The sequence below is a fragment of the Patagioenas fasciata genome, chromosome 3 (assembly GCF_037038585.1).
Source record: "Patagioenas fasciata isolate bPatFas1 chromosome 3, bPatFas1.hap1, whole genome shotgun sequence".
In the NCBI taxonomy this organism is placed as follows: domain Eukaryota; kingdom Metazoa; phylum Chordata; class Aves; order Columbiformes; family Columbidae; genus Patagioenas; species Patagioenas fasciata.
Window position 1 is genome coordinate 44,308,285 of NC_092522.1, and position 23,038 is coordinate 44,331,322.

Here is a 23,038-nt window from a genome sequence, read left to right on the forward strand (position 1 = left end):
ACATTTGACCTCTGTATTCTTATGCCTTCTTGTATGTGAAATTCAGCTACAGTGTACTCTGAACTGAATGATGATTAGTATCAAGAGATACTGTTCCTTTCTTTGTGCCTCTGTGTCATTTGAGAACAATTTTTTGAGTATTTCAAGAAAATGACCAGTGAAATAAGATTTACTTGAACGTCAAGAAATTTGTTTCTGATCAAAATACAGAAATTGTCCCATTAAAAAGGGGGCAAATCCAATTTCTGACAGCAAGCACAGAATTGCAAGAATCTAGAAATGTGGAGTATGATGCCATTTCTGTTGATTATGAATTTTGAAATGCTAGTTCCTGTAAGAACATGGGGAGGGTCAGATGACTGCTGTGTTGATTTGTTTCATATAGTGTCTTTTTGACATCTCTAGTGGCCTTATCAAGCAGTGCAGGCACATTTTTGCATTACATTGAATAGTAGATGTATATGTCTGAGTGCTGAACTTTTAGTACAGAAGTTGTGGTATATTTCAGTTCTAATTACTATTCAAACGACATAAGTGGACTTCAAGAGCTGCTGACACAGGCTGGATTTAGATGTTGGTGATCCAGTGCTCATCAGTTCTTGCAAGATTTCACCTAAAGTGAAGTGATTAAACAGGACACTTGAATGTTCCCTAAAATGAAACTTTTTTCTGTCTCTTGGAAGCTCAGATGTAGGCGCCATCATGGCAGCCCCTTTCTCTAGCAGATAATTATTTCCTCATGGAATAAGGCACTAATTGTCATGGATAAGATTGGAAAGCTGGGACCATAATGAATAGGGTTTTCACTGGGATGATGTATTGGTTTTCTGGTCAAACCAGCCTTAATTAAGTCTGTGGTTAATCTGCTGTTAATTTTTGGTCTTAAGTTGGGCTATTTGCTCTTTATGAACCACATTCATATATAAAAATTAAATGAAGTTTTAAAAGTGGCCTTTATTAAACATAGGTGTGCTAATTTCTGGTTCAATGATTTGGCTGCTCAACTTAGCACTGCATTCTTCCTTAGGTAGTGTTGATAAACTTCTTGTCCTATCAGAAGCCATGAGATGTTTATAATTATTCCTGTAATTATTCCATAAAACATGTATCTGTTCTGACACACTAGGATTTTATCTCTTTGTTCTGTATGTATATAAATTCTTGCAGAAGGCATAAAATAGAGGATAAACTGTTCAGAGAAATTAGGAATTGTGACTATACTGGTCTTTATCATGGGATTGTGAGGCAAAACGTTCCAGTAAAATGTTGCCATTTTGTTTCCACTCCATGTTTACATTCAATTCTGAAAGAATTAGGTTTGTATGTCCAGGACCTGTGAAATATCTTTGCTGAATTGCTTATGAATGTCAGATTGAAGTCTAGAGGACCAAACTCCACATCCTATCTGTTCAGTAAATTAACAGTCAATTAAAGTCATTTCAGTAAGGTTTGTTTGCTCCACTGCATTCATATGATGTTTAATCTGCCTGATAGTAAAAGGTTTCAGGGTCTCAGCTGATGATGCCTGTTAGTGGTTGCTAGTTCTCGTCTTTATTTTGCTTACTTATGACTAGATGTTAATAACCAGTTACATTAATTTGCTTATGAAATAATTCTAAGTTACCTAGGTTTTTTCAACAGATGCGCTAATGTTGTGGTTGAGGCTCAACATAAGAGAGTTGAAGCCTAAGACAAAGCACCTGGAGCAAAACCATGTGATTTTTATTCTGGAAGGATCTTTACAGATATTATGTTGGTCTTCTTCAATTGCATTATCGTTTTTTTGTTGTTGTTGTTTTCTTCTTTTATGAGGGATTTGTTATTGAGTCTTAATGATGCTAGAGAGTTTTACAAAATGGAATCAACAACGTCCATTTCAGCATTGCAAGGGGCGGTTGATAAGGTTTATTTTGGTATGAGCCTGGATATCTAATAGTGGAGGGAAAAGATCAGTATTGAGCTGGACTGACCTACATAATTCAAGAAAATGCCTAAGTATGGACCAAGCATATGAGAAGTCCTAAGATCGATAAGGCTACTTAAATGCTCAATGCCAAGTTGTACTTTATATACATGGGTTTTTTTGAACTGAGGCAAATACCAGTCGTGTCAGTACAAACAAATGAAAACTTTTAACATTTGCTATTTATTCTTTCTTGTGATTTTATTTCCTCCCTGTGTCTGTGCTCTGTTCTCATTTGATACTCTATATGACTGCTGTCTTAGTTCCAGTATTAAAATGATCATGGCATGCTAGATTTAATTTCTGACTGAGGTTCAGACTTGCTTTGGCACAGGGGGTATGCAGTCTCCTCAGTTGAAGGTTGAATTGACATTGTAAAACATGTGGTCAATTCTTTCCCTCTTTTGGATGCATTTTGCCAGTGAGAACTGAAAGTTGCACCTGAAATACATCTGTATATATTTCATAATCTAAAATATGCTTAATTAGAAATTGTTCACAGGTTTAAACCTTAGATGACTTGCGGTTTTGTATAGCAGCTCCTTCTTTTGAAACTTATGTGTCTATGGTATGTTACAACACAAATATTGTGTTGCTTGTCTCATGAGGGAAGTTGAAACAGTAGGATTTTGAAGTTTGTACATTCTTTCCGAAGGTGATGGTATAAGAGGGTGGGAATCATCTTTTTTTCTTACTTAACAATCCATAGTGCAGTCCAAAGAGAAGTATTCTGGGAGTGCTTTTAGTTATCTATTCCATAGGCCCAGAGAATTGAGTTTAATCTTCGACTGGTAAAAAAACCCATATTGTTCCATTGATGTAACTGCTGACTGAAATTCTTATTTTTTATCTTGTACCAGCCAAGAATCTGGTGTGTAAAATCTGCTGAGTTTGATGGATGCATTGTGCATGTCTGCATGCTGTATTTAGCTTGTAGATGTTGTGATGAGTGGGCACAAAAGCAATTATGTGGGAATATCAATAACAGAGTGATCTCCAAGCTGATTATGAAAAGTATAAGAAGGCCTAAGTAGTGAGGAGTTAAAGTATGTGTTGGTATATAGTTAGCATACTTCAATTGCTTCTGTGGACTGATTAGAAAAATTGAAAGGAGACTAAGTGCAAAGAAGGGGCAACCATAGAAGGGGAAAGTTGAAAGGCAACTTCTAATTTTAGGCGTTAGCTGAAGTGTTTAAGGCTGGAGTTCACTGAGTTCATTGAACATTTGAAGATGGTATGGCTTTTTATTCCCACTCTTGTGCCACAGCCACCTCCTGCAGCTGCATGTTAAATAGGATCAGGCCTTTTGGCTGAAGGGGCCTGGGTCTTCTGAGTCCACTCACAGATGGTATTAACAGAATTCAGGCCAGTGGTAGGAGATCTGTCGTCTGCAGTAGGTGCAGGATGGCTTAACCAGCTCTAGCTGCATGTTACTTAGCAAATTATCTGCATGCCTTGTGTTTGTAGTGTAAAATGCTGTGGCCCTTCCATGTGCCTGGGTGCCTTGGTGGCATCCATACTGGCCCAGGTGATCATTGTGACTAAGGGAGTCACTGACTGACTGCTGTGATGAAGAGCAGAAGCCCAGGACCAGTATGTACTTCCTTGGCTTGAGGCAGCACCTCTAGAAGGAACACCGCTTTGCTGCACCTGGTACCGCAGCTTTTTTTCTTTATATGCTCCAACAGAACAGTCTAATAGTCCCATTTACATGCACACTGTCAACCCTGTTAAAGAACTCTCCTTTTATCCCACTACATTGTAATTCACATGTCCTGGGACAGTGAAGTTAGGAAATCTGCTTTAGACAATCCAGCTGGACCTCATATTCTACAGGTTTTTACCTTTTTACAGTCTTATCTTCTGGCTGGCTACCATTACCTTCCAGAATTATATCCAACCAGATTCTGAATATAAAGACAATCAAGAGATGAGTAACCTTCCTTCAAAAGAAAGACTGGCGCTATGTGTCTCCAAATTTCCAGCACAATTTGATTTCTTAAAATAATAAGTGCAGTGTTTTATCTTTGAATCCATATTTGTCAGGGAGGCACTGAGAGCAGCTTTTCAGTTTAGACATAGTCTGCTCCATCAAATACTCAGAAATATTCAGATAAAACTCTGTAACTGGAGGCCAATGCTGCATGTCTCTCAAAAAATAGATTTAATAGCATAAATCTGAACATATCTCCATTCACTGCAGATCTAATTCAAAGTGGAGTCTGAAACCAGGAATTCAGCATCACAAGGTTTTGTGTCTGGACATTAAAGACTTCAGGAATTAAATTCAAACAGCAGACAAGTGAATGTCTCCGAAGAACTTTTGTAGTGTGTATATATTGAGGCACAAGCACATGTACAAACACACATACATGTGCCTCATTGGTTGAGATTGTCTGTGTTAGAGGACTCTTGCAGAGGTTATGATATTCTTAGTTAGATGCTGGTAACCTAGGTGCTTTTGAGTACTTTGTTTGAGTTCACAGTCCATTTTAAGTTCAATGTTAGCTGATCTCCAATTCACTTTAGCCATTGTCTGCTGTCATGAATTTACTTTAAGGGGTATAACATATATTATTTAAAATTGAAAACAACAGCGTAAGTATGCGATAGCTAGCAGATTTTGTAACTTACAATTCTGGAAGAATCAGAAGTAATTAATCACAGAATAAATATTACATGTTATGCACAGTTCAACTTTTCTTTACTGGACATACCGTGTAATTATCCAAATATACTTCATGCCTTCATCCTCTGGAGTCCGATCTCAAATAGAACTGTAGGGCTTGGTTTTCCAAATCCTTACCACTGACTGTAACAGGAATATCCAGATAAGTTGTGAAATAGTTTCTCTTTTTTTAGGACACTTCTTTTCTGAACCCAGAAAAGAGAGTTTATTCTGCATGTTTTTTAAATAGTGATTATACCGTGTCTAGAAGGAGATTTCTTAATCCCTTTCAGAAACAAGAGCTTGGAGCTATGATTTTCTTCAGGAGCTAAAAAGAAGATAGTCTTGGGCAGCATGACAGCTAATGACTAGATCTGAGGGAGAAGAGTAGTAGGAGTGATGTGATGTAGAAGGAGATGGAGAGTTTGAAGGTGGCACAGTGAAAGCCTCAATTGAAAACACTGGTCTGAGAAAGATGGTATGTTTTGAATGGATATTAAGACTCTGGGGTTACAGCAAAATAGGAGGTGGAACTCTGTGGGAAGCTGTGGTCCTTTGGAGCAGGGTTTGATGGTTTCACAGCTTCTGGATTAAGAAAGAGAGAGGGGTCACAAGAGGGTATCTTTAGCTAGGACTCTGGTGTGGGGCACGCACCTTTCTCTTTTTTCTTTTTTTCTCTCTCTTGTCTAAAATATAACAGACTTATGACAAAAATAGCCTTTGCTCATCTTTTATTTCTTTATTGACTCACAGAAATCATTGCAGTGTTTTCTTATCACGTTTTTTCCCTTTAATGGTGAGTAAATTCAGATGTGGTAGAGACACTCAAGTGCATATGACCTGGATTTTCTTTAGTGTATGAGTCTGGATTGAGACATACTGGAATGAATAATGCTTTATAGCTTATTGTTTTAATATGGTGTGAAGTTTGAACTGTCAAAAGAATTTTCCTTTTTACTTGTGTAATCATTAAAACTGAACTTTCCAACAGATAGAGCTATAAATTTTTGCCAGTAAACCCAGTAACCCGGAGTTTATTGAAGGGACAGACATAGCCCCTGCCTCTTTTCACTCCCCTAGTCCATTTTATTTTCTACTTAACCCAGATGCTAAATTAAGAGTATCTCTGTTTTCTTAGAGGAAAATATTCGTGTGAGATCAGAAAAAAACCTCCTCACTTTCTGACCAAAGAATTGTTAAAGATGAAGAAGAATCCTTAGCCTGAGACAGAATTCGCTTGGAATTGCTAAATGCAAGTCGTGCAGCTGAGCTCGGAAGAGACAAGGTCTATTCTCGGGTAGGCATTAAATACCATTATTCTGCTTACCACATTTCTGTTAGCTCAGAGGAGCTTGAATCTCAGCTCCGACCCTTGTCTCTCTGTAAGCTTAAATATATTGTATAACATTACTTTCAGGTCTCTATGTGGAAGAGATTTGAGAATATTCAGCTATATAACCAAAGAGGCTAGCCTATGTTGGCATTAATCAAATAAAATACTTAAACCACCAGGAAATTGGGGAGGGGAAGAACATCTCATCCAACAGGTTTTATGTTATCAGCTAATGATTTTGAGCATAGGAAAAGTCTGTTTCGATCACCATGTTACATTTGTTCTGTTTTGCTTAGTTGATATGTCATTTTTGCAGAATAAATTATGTCACGATGTCTGATCTTCCTCAAGGTCTGTGAATGACCTTCTCTCCTGGAAGGTTTTGTTAAGCTGTATTTCAAAAACCTCTTTGTGGGTCATCTTGGAACAAAAGTGAGTGCTAAGTTTAGCTTTTATTGATGGAATTGGGGCTTGCAAACTCAAACTTTCGCACAGAAGTTTTAACAAAACTTCTCTTGACTAAGCACTGGAACTTTACTATTGTGCCAAAGGAAGACAAAATACTATAGAAGCAAAATCATTTAGCTTAGAAACTTTATGGTTGACTTTTTTTTTTAATCTTCTGAGCTTCATGTGAAGTTTTGAGTGGGTAGGGGAATGCATTGGTGTTCTTGGCAGAATCAGTTTCATTATTAAAGGGAATCAGTTCATTATTAAAGGGTGTTGGACTAGATGACCTTTGAAGGACCCTTTCAACCCAAACTGTTGTATGAACTGTTGTAAGTTTGAACTCTGAAAACAACATTTTAAATACTGCCCTAGCTAGATGAAATGTCTTTGTCCATTAAAAACCACAAAATATTTATTATTTGGTTAAACAAAATGCTAGGAAATATAATAACAGATAATATATCTTCTGAATAACAGTTTCATTAACTGAAATGCATTTGGCTTCTATTACACGACCAAACCCAAATTATAAAATGTCAAGAGCTGTGTAGTTACATCCCTTATTTAGTGTTAATGCTGTACCCTGCTGCATGTTGTGCAGATTTAAAAGTTGAGAGCTAATCTCCTAGTGAAGAGCAAGTGCAGACCAACAGTCAGGACAAACTTGCTGACCAAGAGGCACCTTCGCCCTGACAAGGACCCTTTTAAGAGGGAGATTAATTTTCTTTTGCCCAGCAAATTTGCCTTCCTACTTTCTTCGGAAAAGTAAGAGAGAGAGAGAGAAAGAGGCCATATTTTTTGCATATATTGAATGGTAACTGTACTCAAATGTATCTGTAGAACAATTACTGACATCCACAACTCTTCTTGCATTACACTTTAAGGTATAGCTTCCAGTGCCTTCTGGAATCTGGGTTTGCAATACATAGATACATAGTTTTCCACTACCTCTGATCTAAATAACATTAAGTCAGTAGATCAGAAATAAGCATGTATGTGTTTGGCTGGATCAGGCCTTGATCTCAAATACCATATGTTAAAGTTTTTGAACTTGGAGATATTGGAGATATTCAAAACCTGACTGGACAACGTCCTGAGCAACCTGCTGTCATTGACCTTGCTTTCATAAGGAAGAGGGGTTGAACTGCATGATCTCCAGATTATCTCAGCCCTTCTATGACTCTGTGACAGTGTTATCTTCTCTGGCAGGTTTCAACTTGCTAAAGACAAAGGAAAAATGGAAGTTAAGCTAATGCTTTCCAGTGAGAGAGCAGTTCTGTACAGCCCATGAGAAACACCACTGCAAGTCACTGGAAGTAACCAAATTCAATCCTAGTAGATATTTTGTGGACTCCTGTATATTCATTTGCATAAGTTCAACTAGAAAACATTGTGTATGTCAGGCAATATTCTAATGTTGAGAAATTTTGGACATGTCCTAAGGGAGTGATTTGCACTTCTAAATTCTAGCTAAATCAGGACCACATTTCTTTGATATGGAGAATGTTCTAAAGAACTCTATCAGATATATGTGTGATTGGCAGGGGATTGAAGAGGCCAGAATGACATGGATTCATTTCTCATTTTTGCCACTGGATGTCCTTGTAGAGATCACTTTATCTTCTGTGCTTCAATTTCTTGTGCTTTGAAGGTGGCCATTCTACAGCTCTCCATAAAACAGCTCTGGGAACATGGACATTGCCAAGAGCCCAAATATGGTTAGTAATGTTAACTAAAAGAACTAACCAGGCTTTCAAGGGATCCAACAAAAGTTTTATTAAGTTCTGTAACAGGATCAGATGCAGCAGAAATAAGTCTAAAACCTTGAGTGTTGGAGTAAAATAGTTTATTTTTAAAAGTATGGCATTGCTAATAGACTAATAAGGGCATTAAATTTTTAGAGCACTAGTTATTTTGAGAAGTTTGTGTGCAACACAGGTATAATGTTTTAGAATAAAGTATACTTTGAAGACACTAAAAAAATCAAGTTGAGTTTTTAAACTTTAACAGATAATTTACTGATGTTACAACTCTGTTACTGTAACACAGTTGTGTTTAAAGTTAATCAATAGAATAGTGTATATGAAGTAAGTTGTGGAGAACATAATATGTAATTGTAGCTTACTAATACTTTGCTTGACAAATTTTAGGGAATAAGAGAATATTCTTGAATGTTTAATGAAAAGACGAGCTGTGCCTGTTCTTGTTTTTGAAAAGGATTTTTGGCCAGACCGGGAGAGGGAGGTTTACTTTGTCACAATTCTTGCTGGGTTTTCTTTACACTGTTGAAGAGTACCAATCTTTAGTTTCTTAATGGATTAACTTCACAAATATGCTTGATATTCTGAAATAGCTGTAGAAGTTTCCATGTGACCCTGTAGGATGAACTGAATTAATAGAGCATACTGCACTAACCTGTTTTTCTAACAGTCAAAAAGTGTACAATTTACTTAAAACAAATTTACAAATTATATTCATATTGCTGGAGCTGATAATTAATGTTATTAATAAGTACAGAAATAGTCTGGAAATACTTGGTGTACTTGGATACGATGAAAAGGAGTATTCTTTAAGTCCCTACTATAGGTTTCCTAAATCTGGTTTGTATGATTCACAGTCAAAGTGGCAGATGTTGGAGGCACTTACGGAAGTGCCTCTTGGATAAGTTGATAGTTTGATCTGTTTACATAAAAACAGAATTAGGAATCTTCTTTGGCTTGAGTTTATTTTTAAGATTCCTGTATTAGTGTGTAGAGAAGAGCTTTACCTGCTCCAGTTTCGGGAAATCCAGTGGTGAGACACTGTGCTGCATGGAACATATTTCCCTGAAGCAGAGGAGCATATTTTGAACTGTCAATTTACTACAACATTTGTTTAGCTTCTTTAATGTATGTGAATGTATGTAATGTAATTTGCAAGCATTTTGAATATAGACAATAAGATCAAAGAACCTTCCAAAAAGAATGGGAAATTAAAAGGGCATAATTCTTCTTAACAATTGGATCCCAGTTAGAGCCTTAAACAGGTAAAAAAAACCAGAAAAATTAGGTAGCTTAGAGCAGTTGAAAAGGAAGAATTCATATATAGAGACAGCAAAGTAATGAAATGTCAGCTGTAAAAGCAGACCTAAGAGAATGCCAGGAAACATACATCTGGCCACATTGCTTAGAGAGAAGAAATTAAATGCAAAGATGAGAGTGGCGAAGCAAGAAGAGATTGTTTCATCCTTCCCATCCTCACTTTAAGGACCGATTCCCACTTACTGTGTTATAAGAAGTAAGCTATTCCATGTTTAAGCTAATTTTGCAGAGCTTCAATAGCATAATTGGCTTTCCTGCATTTACAGTAGGTCATTTCCACATTTTATTGTTTTGCGAAATGCAGAGCATGACAGTCAGCAACTTCAGACCGAGTTGTAGGGTGGCACACAACTGAGAGCCTCAGGAGCAGATGTTGAACCACAGGTCCCAAACTTGACATTCTTCACAATTTGGAACTTTTTAATAAAGAAAAATGCTTTTGATAAGTGGTTATTTTTTCCTTATCTATTCTCAGGGTTGCTCTTGTGGAAAATATTCCTGAAGGGATCAACTATTCAGACAGTGCACCTTCTCATTTGTCCCTTTTCCAAGGCTGGATGAATTTGCTTAATATGGCTGAAAAGTCTGTTGACATAGTATCTTCCCAGTGGGACCTCAATCACAGTCATCCATCAGCATGCCAGGTATGTCGTAGCCTAACAAAAGGGTGGACTTTAACAATCTGTTCTTGTTGTTTCACTGTTAGTTTTTTAGAACCACAGCCCTTCCGTGTAGCAGACCTACTAGTTTTAGTAGTCTTAAAAAAAAAAATCTAATATGCGGATTTTCCTGCCAATACAATAGTTTTCTGAGCGTGGTGGTACTCTTGGACTAGATAACACATCCAATGCATATTCATATTGCTTTCATCTTAAGAGAGAATGTCATTGTGAATCTTAAGAAACCTGCAAAATTGTACTTATTTTAACTCATCCATACTTTGGGAATATCCAAAAATCTATACACTTATTTTCTGCTTGGTGCAACTGATGAAGTAAAAGAGCAAGGATGTGGATTAATTCTGAAGCCAAATAGATGGATAGAATTGCTCTTATAAAGAACAATGTAGTATTGAATGATTTATCTTTTCAAAATGAATCTTGGGAAGGAGTGGTGTTCAAGACTTCTGCAATTAAGAGCAATAGGAAAAAATCATAAATCATAGTGAATGAGATGGGCATGCATTAAAATGATGCTGTGCCAACAAACGCTTTATTCTTGAGAGCAATCCTTTTAGAAATATGGTAAAGGCAGGTTTCCACTTAGTATCACTGGTGAAACTATGATATCAAAGAACTGTTAGGCTGAGAATATTCCCTGTTCTCCACCAAACGGATTCTTTGCCGAAAGAAGCCTCTGAACTGACATGAAATGGGGTTCAAATGACAGACGGGTAACTGTAAGGAATCAACTCCACCACACCATGTCACAAACTCTTCAGTTTTCTGCCTAGTTCTGTTGATGCTGTGCGGTAAAACAAAGACTTTCAAGTCATGAACTGGGTTCCACTTCTTTTGAAAGAGACTGTAGCCTAGTTGAATAGCATACATTAACTTTTCTGCAGAATAAATCCGCTGCATGTCCATTTAAAAGAGTGAAAATCTAAGGTGAGCAGCCAGATGGAAAATGTAGTGCAAACCTTTCCTTTTAGAATGCTTATAAATATTGGAATATAGTTTGTGAATAATATAATTACACAGCTAAGCATTATTTAAATTTATTGCCTAAGAAACATCAAACCCATGTACTGTCATTCAAGTAGATGAATTCAAAGAGATAGTGCCTTAGATGTTCTTAGAGTGTGCATGAATCTTTTAAAAATGTTTTGTCTGAAAAAAATTCAACATGTCATTTGCTTTAAAACCAGCAGAGCTTAACAAATCCCAAGCAGAGGACAAAAATAGCAAACTGTAAATTGGGATTTCAGTAGCTAAGTATCGAATCCATTCACTGTTCCACATTCTTATGCAAAGTGAAAACTGTAAGGTATTGCTGAATATCTGAGCAGGGAAAGGAAGTGGAGACATGCAAGAAGTGGATTTGCTTTTTCATCCTCAAATGCACTGTTAAATCCAGAAAAATGAAACATCTTTCATAATAGTCTGTTCTAGCTATCTATTTCTGCCTGCTAGTAGTCTTACAAAAGTGAGTAATTACTTCTGTTTAAAGGCAATTAATATTCCAGTCCTTTCCTCATTTGTACAACAGTGTGGGCTGAACAGCTGATAGATCTTTCTGTCAAGCTTGTTCCTGCATCCTAAACCACAATACTGTTGTTGGCCAGTCTAACTGCTAAAGAAATTGCCAAAAGGTAGTGTTTCTTAGGCAATCATTACTCCAGAGAACCTACACAAAACTTAGTGTCTGAAAGGGAGGGGAGAAAACTTGTGTCATCACATCTGCTTTCTCCACTTGTAAACAAAATTGAAATTTCAGAAGAGCTTCAATAATTGTGATTTAGTAAATCTCAGAAGTATAAGTCAAATGTCCTCAAGTCTTTACAAAACTGGGTTCAGCGAAGTTTGCCCCCAGATAGCAGAAGCATTATGCAAGGCGAGGGGGTAAGATGCAAAGCTTCCAGGAAGTATGGTACTTAGTAAGTTCTAGTTTTTCCTTGAATTATTCTTGTTTTATCAGAAACTATAGACATAACCATTTTCCATATGGAACCACATCCTGCTCTATAAATAGCAATTTCCATTTTATGAATATTCAAGGCATATTGGAAAGCAAAGTTCTCCACAAGAGCACTTCAACAGATGTAGATTTTTGAAGGAGAAAAGCTGAGTAGGCTAGATTGCTTTTTGTTAATCGGTTACAAGGTTTAGCTATATTCTCTGTATATGTGGTTTTGTAGTTATGTACACACATACATAGTTATATACACACACACACATGTCCAATATACATAGTGATGAAAATATGTACTTGGACAAAATGGACAGTATGTATACATATGGATGATACATGTATTGACTGTGTGTGTGTGTGTGTGTATATATGTATGTAGGCATGTGCGTATACAAAATCACAGAATTTCCTGCTGTGTTTTTCTTCATTTTTGTTTCTGGGTATGTTACTTAGTGTCCTTGACATTTGCCTGTCCGTGTTTGTTGTTAAAAATCTAAATAAACAGTCGTTGCTGACTGAGCTGTCCAGGTCTCAACTGCTGTGCTCAGCCATCTGAGTTCATGAGCTTCATTAAATTGGAGTCTCCAAATGCAAACGCATGATGCTACAATGTTGTGCGTGCTTCCACAGCTTAGGTGGGCAAGTAAACAAATATTTGTTTGGCAAAATATAGAGCAGGTTTTCTACACCTGTTTTTCTCAGAAGAAAACCATGTGTCTTGGTCACTTAATGATATCATCCGCGTGCATTTTCAAGATAGTAGGGTAGTTGTCATGCAGTGGCTTTGACATTTTAGCCAACTGTGAATATGTGACTCCTCCTGTGGCAATCTGATGTTTAGAGATATCAGAGGACAATGGAAACACAATGTTTGAGGATAGCTTTTAATTCCCTTGCAGTGAAGGGAAAGTTGACCATAAGATCAGGCCAATTTCATTATTTTCAGAATTCATTTCCTCTGGCTCGTCTCATGTTTAGAAACTTTAATTTAGAGTCACCGTTTCATGGTTCCAGCAAGTCCTTCCTCACAGTTTTTTTGTAAGTTTAACAAGCAAGAATTAATGCCATCATGGTTTATTAGTATTGCTGTACGTTCTTGCACAGCTCTCACTGGATGGCTATTTGGATGATCAAAGGGTAGATCTGCATCTGATTTTTATAACAATCACACAGAAAACAGATAGTTCTCACTATCTCTGTTTACCTACCTGTGGTTCAGCTCCCAAATGACTTGACAGAAGACTCCCACTTCACCTGGCAGCCACTTGCATGACACATATTATCCAGCTTTGTAACGAAGTCTCTGACAGTGAGTGTTGTGTCAGCCTCAGGCATGCACTGGCCAAGCATCTTAAGTGATTTGTTTGGTAGAAAAAATGTTAGTCCTAAGGCTTAGGTACCCTTCCTTGACAATTATTAAAGAATGCAAATAAGTACAAATAAGAGCACTTCTCCACCCAACAGGTACCAGCAGAAATCAGCCACAATCAGCTATAGAGATTGCAGTCTATTTTCTGTAAGCTCATCTTTACCTGAACAACTCTTGAGGCGATGCCATTTCCCTGTTGCAGCTGGTACAGGTTGTGGCTTAGAAAATATTTTTTTTTAAAAGTTAGTTTGTAAAGTGAAAGCATTTTTAAACCCTAACTGAAACTCCAGAAATTGACAATCCCTCCCTTTTCATTAGCTGTTTTGCTAGCACAATTTGGGAAAAACCTTTCAGTTGTCTCTGTCCTGCATTAAATGGCAGAAGTTCAATTTAGGGTTTCTTGATTTATTTGCTCTCTTGGTTTCTGCTGGCATGCTACAATTTTTAGTGATGTTTTATAGATTCATCCAAAGGCTTGATCATAGGATAACTTTTTAAAATATTAGTTTTATTTCTATGGAAAGAAAAAGCCCAACACTGTCCAAATTATACAAATCTTAGTTGCTGACAAGTCAAATAATTCCATTTTACAGTACTTCAATAAATACAACATTTTTATGTTCATATCTCCTCTATTTTATTTTTAATGAGGAACGCATGCTGATAAAGAGACAACAGCAGACAAGGGAAATCAGCCAGGCTAGAATCAGTCTGCCTAGTGACTGCAAAGAAATTGCTCTGGGGGCAATTTCCATGCCTTTTGGTCATAATAACTACCTTTTTTTTTTTTTTAAAATTCACCAGGTGGCTGTGGCAGGTACAGCTAGGATTGATGTTTCATATGTATGGTGGTTTAAAGCTACCGTAAGAATGCCAGTCTGTTCATGTTGTACTTTTTATATCGATTTTGTCACTTTCAGTCTTTTTTTTTTTTTTTTTGAAACAGCCCTGTGAAAAGTATAAGAGCATATTTTATCAGGATAGTCAGATTTCTAGTGGTATTGTTTGTTGAAATGCCGATACAGTATAAGGTAGCATACTGCAGTTTCATAGCGCTTGGCTGCTACTATTTCTTGTCCTCACCAGCTGAGTATATAGAAATGATTCTGATTGCTGTCACAGTTGCGCAGCAGCCTGGTATTGTCTCACAAAGGGAGTGTGGTCTGAATGACAGCATGAGGGTTTGTATTCAAGAGAAGTACTTCAAATGTGCTGACAGCAGTGACAAAACTCTTCAGACCTTCTGTCCTGTCTTCTTTGCTTTTCATAGAACAAAACAGTAAAGCTGCAAGTAAACATGTCAGAAAGTATAGAAACTGAGTTTCAAATTAATATTAATGGGGAAGAAGGCCAGGTTCTTCAACAATGAAGGAAGAATTTCTAGTACCCTACTTTACTATAGTAAGTACATATTTTTAAAAACAAGTTGTGAATTTTTCATAGTTGTTTAAAGTGTCTAGACTAAGCCTTGGTGAGCATGTGCATGCCTGCTGAAGGATGATGCAGCGAGAGATGAGGCGGATGGAAGTCTTCCCAGTTCTGGTACCGGGTGGTGGTTTTTTGCATACATGTATAAACACAGGTATTTGTGGTGCGTGCACCCCTAGTCTTAACCATCACTACTTAGAGATGCTTTAAATGTTTTATCAATTTGAGGTTTTAGCATTTATGAATATAATTGGATAAAAGAGGATATTATAAATGCGTAGCTTGTGCTGTCACTGATGGGAAAAGAGAGATATTTTCAGAGATATCTTCATTCAAATGCAGGGCTGCACTCTCAAGTGATCTAATCACCCATAGGCTGGACCGTTCTGCTGTCAGCATGGCCTGTAAAGAGACAGCCAGGTGGTCCATCAAGAATGCTGTGTTGGTCACATCACAGCATACTAAGATGAGGTAAAACTCAGGAAACACTGCCATGTTATTTTTTTGTCCAAAATAAAATTAATACAGAAAGTCCAGTCTTGTTTATCAAAGCTTTTGTAAATCATGTGTAAATGAAAGTGGCAGTACTGTCCAAAAGTAAGCACTATTTTTATCAGCTCTAGAGGTTAACTTTCTAAGCATTTATGTAGCAGAACAGTTAACACATTAACTTGTACTGATAACGGAAATCACTTTCCATCGAATCTCAGAATGCTTTTTCCATGTTCATTTTTGTATGCTAAGGTTAAAATCAGTTTTTACAGATAACCCAAACAAAGGCAGTGTGTCTCTGTCTGTGTAGTAAATTAAATCAACACATAGAACCTTTCTGAGTAGCAGTTTCTACAGATACGTATTTAACTAATTTACACCATACAAGCCTTTAGTCCTTAATATTCCTTGCTCACTTTTGTGAAGATATAACTAAAGAAAATCAAAACTTCTGAGGGAGGTGATTCTGTCTCTCTACTCCACTCTGGTGAGACCCCACCTGGAGTCCTGCATCCAGCTCTGAAGCCCTCAGCACAGGAAAGACACAGACCTGTTGGAAGGGGGCCAGAGGAGGTCACCAAGATGATCAGAAGGATAGAACAGCTTTCCTGTGAGGACAGGCTGAGAGACTTGGGGTTGTTCAGCCTGGAGAAGGCTCTGGGCTGACATTACTGTGGTCTTTCTGTACCTGAAAGAGGCCTATGAGAAAGATGGAGACAGACTTTTTAGAAGGATGTGTTATGACAGGACAAAGGGTAATGGTTTTAAACTAAAAGAGAGGAGATTCAGGCTGCACATGAGGAAGAAATTTCCTACTATGAGGGTGGTAAAACACTGGCCCAGGTTGCCCAGAGAGGTGGTAGATGCACCATCCCTGGAGACATTCAAGGTCAGGCTGGACAGGGCTCTGAGCAACCTGATCTAGTCAAAGATGTCCCTGCTCATTGCAGGGGGGTTGGACTAGATGACCATTGAAGGTCCCTTCCAACCCAAACTCTTCTATGATTCTATGACTCTGTTGTGTCCAGTCGGTGGACTCAGAAGAAGTGGATCTAAAGGCTGCCTAAGCTCTTGGCATGTCAGGAGCCTGTTGCCCTGGGGGAGCTTAGGGATGGGGCAGGGCATGGGTTGGGAGCTCTGCAGACAACAGTACAGTAATTGCTATTCCCAGATTTGGTTAGAGTCCAGCAATGCCAGACCACAGCGAGAGACTCTACTGGGGGGAACAGGGCACTCAGGAATACTGGTCTGTGCTTCTCTGCTCCCCAAGGATCACAATGGTGCTGCTGCATAACTCTTCTCCCAAGTAGCAAGTGATAGGATGAGAGGAAATGGCCTCAAGTTGTACCAGGAGAAGTTGAGATTGGATATTAGGAAAAATTTCTTCATGGAAAGGATTGTCAGGCATTGGAACAGGCTGCCCAGGGAAGTGGTGGAGTCACCATCCGTGGAGGTGTTTAAAAGATGCATAGATGTGGTTCTCAGAGACATGGTGTAGAGGTGCACTTGACAGTGCTAGGTAATGGTTGGACTAGCTGATCTTAAAGGTCTTTTCCAACCAAAATGATTCTATAATTCCACACTATTATTTCAATAATTCTTAACTCTGGTAACATCTGTCCCCCTTTTCCTTAAAAAAACCCAACACAATCACTGATGTGAGAATTAAGGGTCCTTTTACTTTCATGAGGAATGTGAGGGAAAGTCACTCCTTGACTTGCACAACAACTCAGTAAGGGCTTTCGGGTGTGCAAGTTAAACCATGATTGTTACTGCTTACATATTGGACTACCAAGTCACCTCGAGAAATGCTGAATTCGAGTAAAAGAAAAATTTGTAACTTCATGCAAAGCATGTTTCTGTTTTCCTGTTCTGTTAGCTATTGTATAATGCTTTCATTGTGGCAGTGTCTTGTTGACTACTAAGTTCCTGTGAGCCCTGGGATGGGTGCTATGCTGTGGATTTGAACCAGCAAGCAGGTATATGTTGCAAAAATAAAACATAAGCAGTAGTTCTGTGTTTCCATTGCAGCCTCTGGCTGCTCTGTAATTTTAGGAAAACAAAGTTTTAAGAGGGTGAATATTCTTATTTTGCCACATATATTCAAAATAGGTTCATATTAAAATATAGACCACTGAAGAGCTAATTTCTGTGACTGCTTAATGCTAAAATTCCACCAAGGCCCCAAGTGTCAGTCTGTGCAGGCAGTTACAGTGCAGAGGGTGACTTTTCACTGGCCACTGCTCTTGGGTTCGGTGTGGGAGAAGGACTTCTGTCGGAGGTTTTGTTAGTCCGTGCTATGTAAGATTGCATCATCCAAAACTGCTTTTGCTCTGGCCATTTTTGATGGATAGAAAAGTGCTTTTAAGATTTTTAGAGTGACAGTTTCTACAGAGAATTATTTAACATGGTTCTATGGAATTCTTTATCTTCTACCTCTTTGTCTGAAAGTTGATATGACTGCTTTTTTGTTTTAGCATTACCCTGGGGCCAGCATTACATTGAATCTAAAGTGAATTGTTTAGGTACGCCGGGCACTTTATCAGCTGCTTAACCCCCAAGTTTCTGTGTATTCGACTGCTAACTGCAACTGGTGTCTGCTGTAGTAAGCTAGAATAACAACAAGGAAATGGGCTCTGTGGTTGTAGTAACATAGCACAGAAGTGGTACAGTAGATATTTTATTGATACTGTGTAGTTAGATGCTTCTAATGAAGTTAAAATGTTGACTCTAAAAATTAAAAATCTACTATGCAATCAGAAGGTCTATTTTTTCTCTGTTTCTTGGATATGGAAAAAAAAAAAGTGGTGATTAAAAATTTTCTTTTATTATGTGAAACAAAAGTCTCGATTTCTGTTTTAGCATGTACCTAGCTCAGCATGAGATTCTGTTTTCCATTCTGTGTTAGAAATAGGGCTTAAATAGTAAAGTTATGACAGCCTGAAAAAGAAAAGCATCTGAAATATATGTCGATCATTGTTTTCCTTCCTGGTATAGCTCATTGAAAGATGAACATGCAACCATATGAAAACATATTGTACTATGGTTCGAACCACTTACAGAAGATCATTCAATACAGAAGAAGTGTAATAAACTCTTTTGCTTGCACATTTTATCTGAATTTAACAGAATGTAATTGTTTAGAAGAAAGTTAATGTAAAAATAGGTTTGCAGCATAAAAAACTTGAACAATTCTCTGCCTGTCACTTCTCATTGGTAGTATTGTGCAATCTGGGGAAAAAAAAGCAGCAAGTTTGGCCTTCAAAACAGTATTTCTCCAATAAAAAGTTGCTTGAGTTGCTAACATTTAGGGTAGATTTAACCATATCTAGGAACATATTTACTCAACTCTTATACCATATGTTTCCGTTTTAACATGTATCTTTAATTTATTGGCAAGCTGTTTGAACAATGCTATGTCTTACAACTTCTGTTTTACTTTAATGTCCTTCCCAGGGTCAGCGTCTTTTTGAAAAATTGCTTGAACTGGCGTCCCGAAATATTGAGATAAAACTAGTGAGTGATATACTGCCCGTGGAATCAAAGGTATTAAACGACTTGAAAACAAAGGGTAAGAGCAACGTCTTTACGTTGTTATGCCATTGACTGCTACATAATGTTCCTTTTACTTAAAATGCCAACTCAGATGATGTATAAAATACACACTAGTGTTTTAACACCGTTAACCTATAATCTTTCAGCTTTTTCTGGCTCATAGTTATCAAGAATCTGAAACTCTGTTACTTTAGTTGATATTTGCAGTTTGCAAGTGATTAAAAAGATGGTGAAGTGATTAAATAGATTTTTAAACTCACTACAGCTATTCCAATGGTAGGTAACATAACCTGAGAGACTGCTGTCCTACCTGTGGAACAAGATAGCTTCCTCTTTTGAGCAATAGCAAAATAAATTAATAAACAACATGTCTATTGCACTGATGATTCTGAAGCATGGGAAAATAGACCATCAGTCAGATTTAACTAACTGACAAGGTTTTCTGTGCTACGTATATTTTTTAGGTGCCTGCTTTCCTAGTCATTTTTTTTGAAGCTTAATATCCCTATCCAAAGGGGGATTACACATTGGCAATACATGACTTAACTTGCTTTATGTAAAACTGTGTGGAAAAATAGCAAAGAGAGTTTAAGAAATGCTGAAAGAAATAACATTCTCTTAGGAGTTCTAACAGTCTCACACGTGCTTCTCCTGAGTAATAATACACTAATTATCACTATAATCTGATAAAAGCATGATTTTTAAGGGTAGGATACATTTTTTCAAAGGGCAAAAAGTACCTATATATTTTGATGGTGATCATTTTTGGCACAGACTGCTATATGGATCACAGAGGGAATTCTAAAAAAATTATGAAGTAAAGCATTTGCTATATATCCTAACATAACATGTCTGTTGATGGTAGAGAGTAAAGAACACTCTTTCCCAACAAAAGTCAGTATTTATTTGTCTAAATTTCTTGTAATCTCCTGACTGGACAAGGAAAATAAAATTACTAATGAAAGTATTTGTCTCTTAAAGTAATCATCTTTTGATCAAGACTGACGTGATATTTGAATGTAATAACCGCAGAGACTTGTTATTTAATGACACTGCCTATTCCAGCCAGGGCTTTGATTATTTCTGTTACATAACCAAAAGTGATATAAATCCTTTGATAACTGTGAAGAATACGCCAGCTTTGTCAGACTTCTGTGAAGTAAGGAATTATCTTTTTCTTATAATGTTGAGAAATAAATACGTATTTTAATATCAGTGCCAATGGAACTGTCTTTGAAAAAGTGGTTTCTTTTCCCCGTGATTCTACTGTCCCAAGTTCCCACCAGTCCGAGGAGATGAGAGGTAGAGCCTGTATCTTTATATTGATGTACTTGGTAACAGATATTTTGGCTATCTTTTATTGAGGATACCCAATATCAAAAACTGTCCTCTTTCCAAAAAAAGATCAGTAAAAATTTTAGTTAGAAAAAGGAGAGATGTTTGCCATTAACACTTCCTTCAGTTTATGTGGGAATTAATCAGCCCTGTGAGCTTCTTGAACAAATGAACAGAACATAGGGTTTTACAATTTTCCTAGCTTCACTTTCCCTTATGCCTTGTTTAGATTTCTAAGACACGAAATTTTAGAGTATTCAAATTAAATGATCAATATATTTGAGTGCTATGAGCTACAAAGAACTGGAGAAAGTCACTTTAATAGAGTAATTCTTGTGAATTTTGCTATCATCAACTTTGAAAAGCTTTGAAAAACAAACAAAACAAAACAAAAAAGACTGCATCAATTTCTATTAATAAAACAGTAAATAAAAAACTTATGTATATTAGCCTTTTTCATGTCTGCTGGAGAAAAAAATTACTGTCACCTGCTACCATTGTTTTAGCTGAGGACAAACATATCATTAAACTTTTCCATGCTATCCTGGAAGACCTGTCTAGTAAAATTATAGGTTCTCTGCTTGTGGGGCACTGGCTACCTGCATTCTCAAAAATCAGTCAGAATTGATCCTTGAAAGGGAAATATGCATCATTATTTGGACACGTATATTCCTGAAGATACCTGATTTTTTTTTTCCCTGCAACTGGTCAGATTTGTCTTAGAAAGTATACCATGCACCTTTTTTAATAGAAATGTTCCTCTTATGGGAAAGAAACCAGAAAACAGATCAATAACTCAGCCAAGTTTTGAAGCTTCTCAAGGTGGAGAACCGGAATACATTTGGCTGAACAGACACAAACTCCCACTTGTGTGTGGTGTCTGTCTGAATGAGGGTCCAAGTACTACTCTGTCATTCACCAGCTAATAAACTGAGCTGATTGTTCCTAAGCAGCAGACGTGTTTGGAGCCCAAGCTGTGGACAGGAGCATGGAGAGAAAGCACAAACACAGCCTGTAAGACTCTGGGAGTCTCATGTGTTTTCAAGCCTGCTTTCACCTTGCTGGGTAAGCATAGGCTCAGACTCTTCTTTGCAAGGCAAATTGTATGTGAGATACAGACTGCCTCCAGGCAGTCGGCTGTCCTATTAAATGTAAGAGAACGTTGCTGTTGCACACAAAAGGTGAAAGAGCCTTGCCTTTCTTTTCAGTGGATTGGGTGATCAGAACCCCTGAGCTGTGCCTCCATGCTGTGCAGGGTGGTAACCAGGGTCAGGATGAGGGATAATTTGGGTGTCAGCCCCAGGATGTACCTGTTAATATACTGCCCAGGAACCTTTAAGGATGCTACAGTTCCTTAGCCCATGGTTATCTACCCCATCCTGCATCTTCAAGTAGTGTGCCCTTTCTGACTGAAGTAGCCCAAGTCTTAGTCTTGACACAGTGGCATACATTTATCTGTGGTTGCTAGTGGTTACTTGGTCATCCAGATTGTCTCATGCAGTGGGTTGTTTTTTTTTTTTTGTACTAGGAACCATGATATGTTACAGCACTGCTGCATTTCAACACAGACATTGAGCCTGGCTCTTCCACTCAGATTATTCTAGCACATATTTCATTTTTCTAGACAAGCATGCATGAAAGCCCCCTTGCTTCTTCTCTCCATTTCTGAAGTGCTGTAGAAAGCAGCTTTGATAGACCTTTTCCAACCCAGGGGTGGATTTTCCATACACATCCTTCCTCTTCATCAGCCATCCCTACTGATGAACAGAGGAGTAAGGTGACTTCAGATTTGAGCTGATGGGGTAAGATAAAGCATAACTTATGTGGGTGGGAGAGCAGAACTGAACTGATGTAGAGTCAAATAAAATTAGTAGTTTACAGTTGCAATAGTTAGTACAGATACCTGAGCTAGCTGTGAAACCTGCAGGTTTTTCATCCCTGTTAAGCCTTCTTTTTGTTATGTCTTTGCTATCCTGACTCATTTGAGCTGGCTGTAAAACAGGGTAGCTTGATTACAGAAGCAGTCTATCAGCTGCAGTGTGAAACATGGATTGATTTACTGTGCTAACACATAACCACACCTAGAGCTCTGGTGACAGAAGCCTCTGAGTGCTGAGATAATGTACATTTGCTAATAATTGCTGCACTGTGACAGTGTTATTTAGTTGCAAAATTAAGCACGCAGAAATGAGGAAATACTAGTCCCAGAACATGTATTTATGATAGACTTTAATTACATTATCAGATTCTATATTTTGCACAGAAATACCTGTATGGTACTTGCTATAATCTTACCACATTAATCAGAAGTTTTTCCATTGTATTGAATGAGAATACATCAAACATTTAATGCCTAAGGCAGATGATGCTCATTGAGGGGATATTACTTCTGCTGGTAATGGCTAGAATCTTTTTGTATCTTCATATTTAATGTATGTCTCCTGGCTTTCTTTATTTCACATCTGCCAGATCCTGCACTGAATGCAGAATGATTAATTTCCTCATAGGGTTTTCCCCGCTGCTTTTCACTGTGGTATCTAAGTGCTCCACAAATACAGTATTAATGAATTTCTTTTTACAACATCACTGTTAGGTGAAGTCACTTGCTGTTTCTCTCAGGGAGAAATAGCAATTATTGATGACAGCACAGGCACCAGAAGCCAGATCTGAACATTTCTTTTCTAGAGTCATAATTTAAAAAAATGTGTATTTGTAATTAAAAAAAAAAACAAAA

The 23,038-nt window shown here is 37.6% G+C and overlaps 1 protein-coding gene across 7 annotated transcripts in view; it reads left to right on the forward strand.

Annotated features, from left to right (window-relative positions):
• The window catches only part of PLD5 (phospholipase D family member 5), a 175,347-nt gene that overhangs the window by 94,695 nt on the left and 57,614 nt on the right, over positions 1-23,038 (forward strand). For 3 of the 7 annotated variants that reach the window (XM_065835115.2, XM_071806222.1, XM_071806224.1), the window contains 2 exons: positions 9,970-10,138; positions 18,871-18,985. In XM_065835115.2, the coding sequence (XP_065691187.2) occupies positions 9,970-10,138; positions 18,871-18,985 (284 nt within the window). Of the gene's footprint in view, positions 1-5,847; positions 5,929-9,969; positions 10,139-18,870; positions 18,986-23,038 lie in introns of those variants that run through there. The other 4 variants (XM_071806226.1, XM_071806228.1, XM_071806227.1 and 1 more) reach the window with 2 other exon arrangements.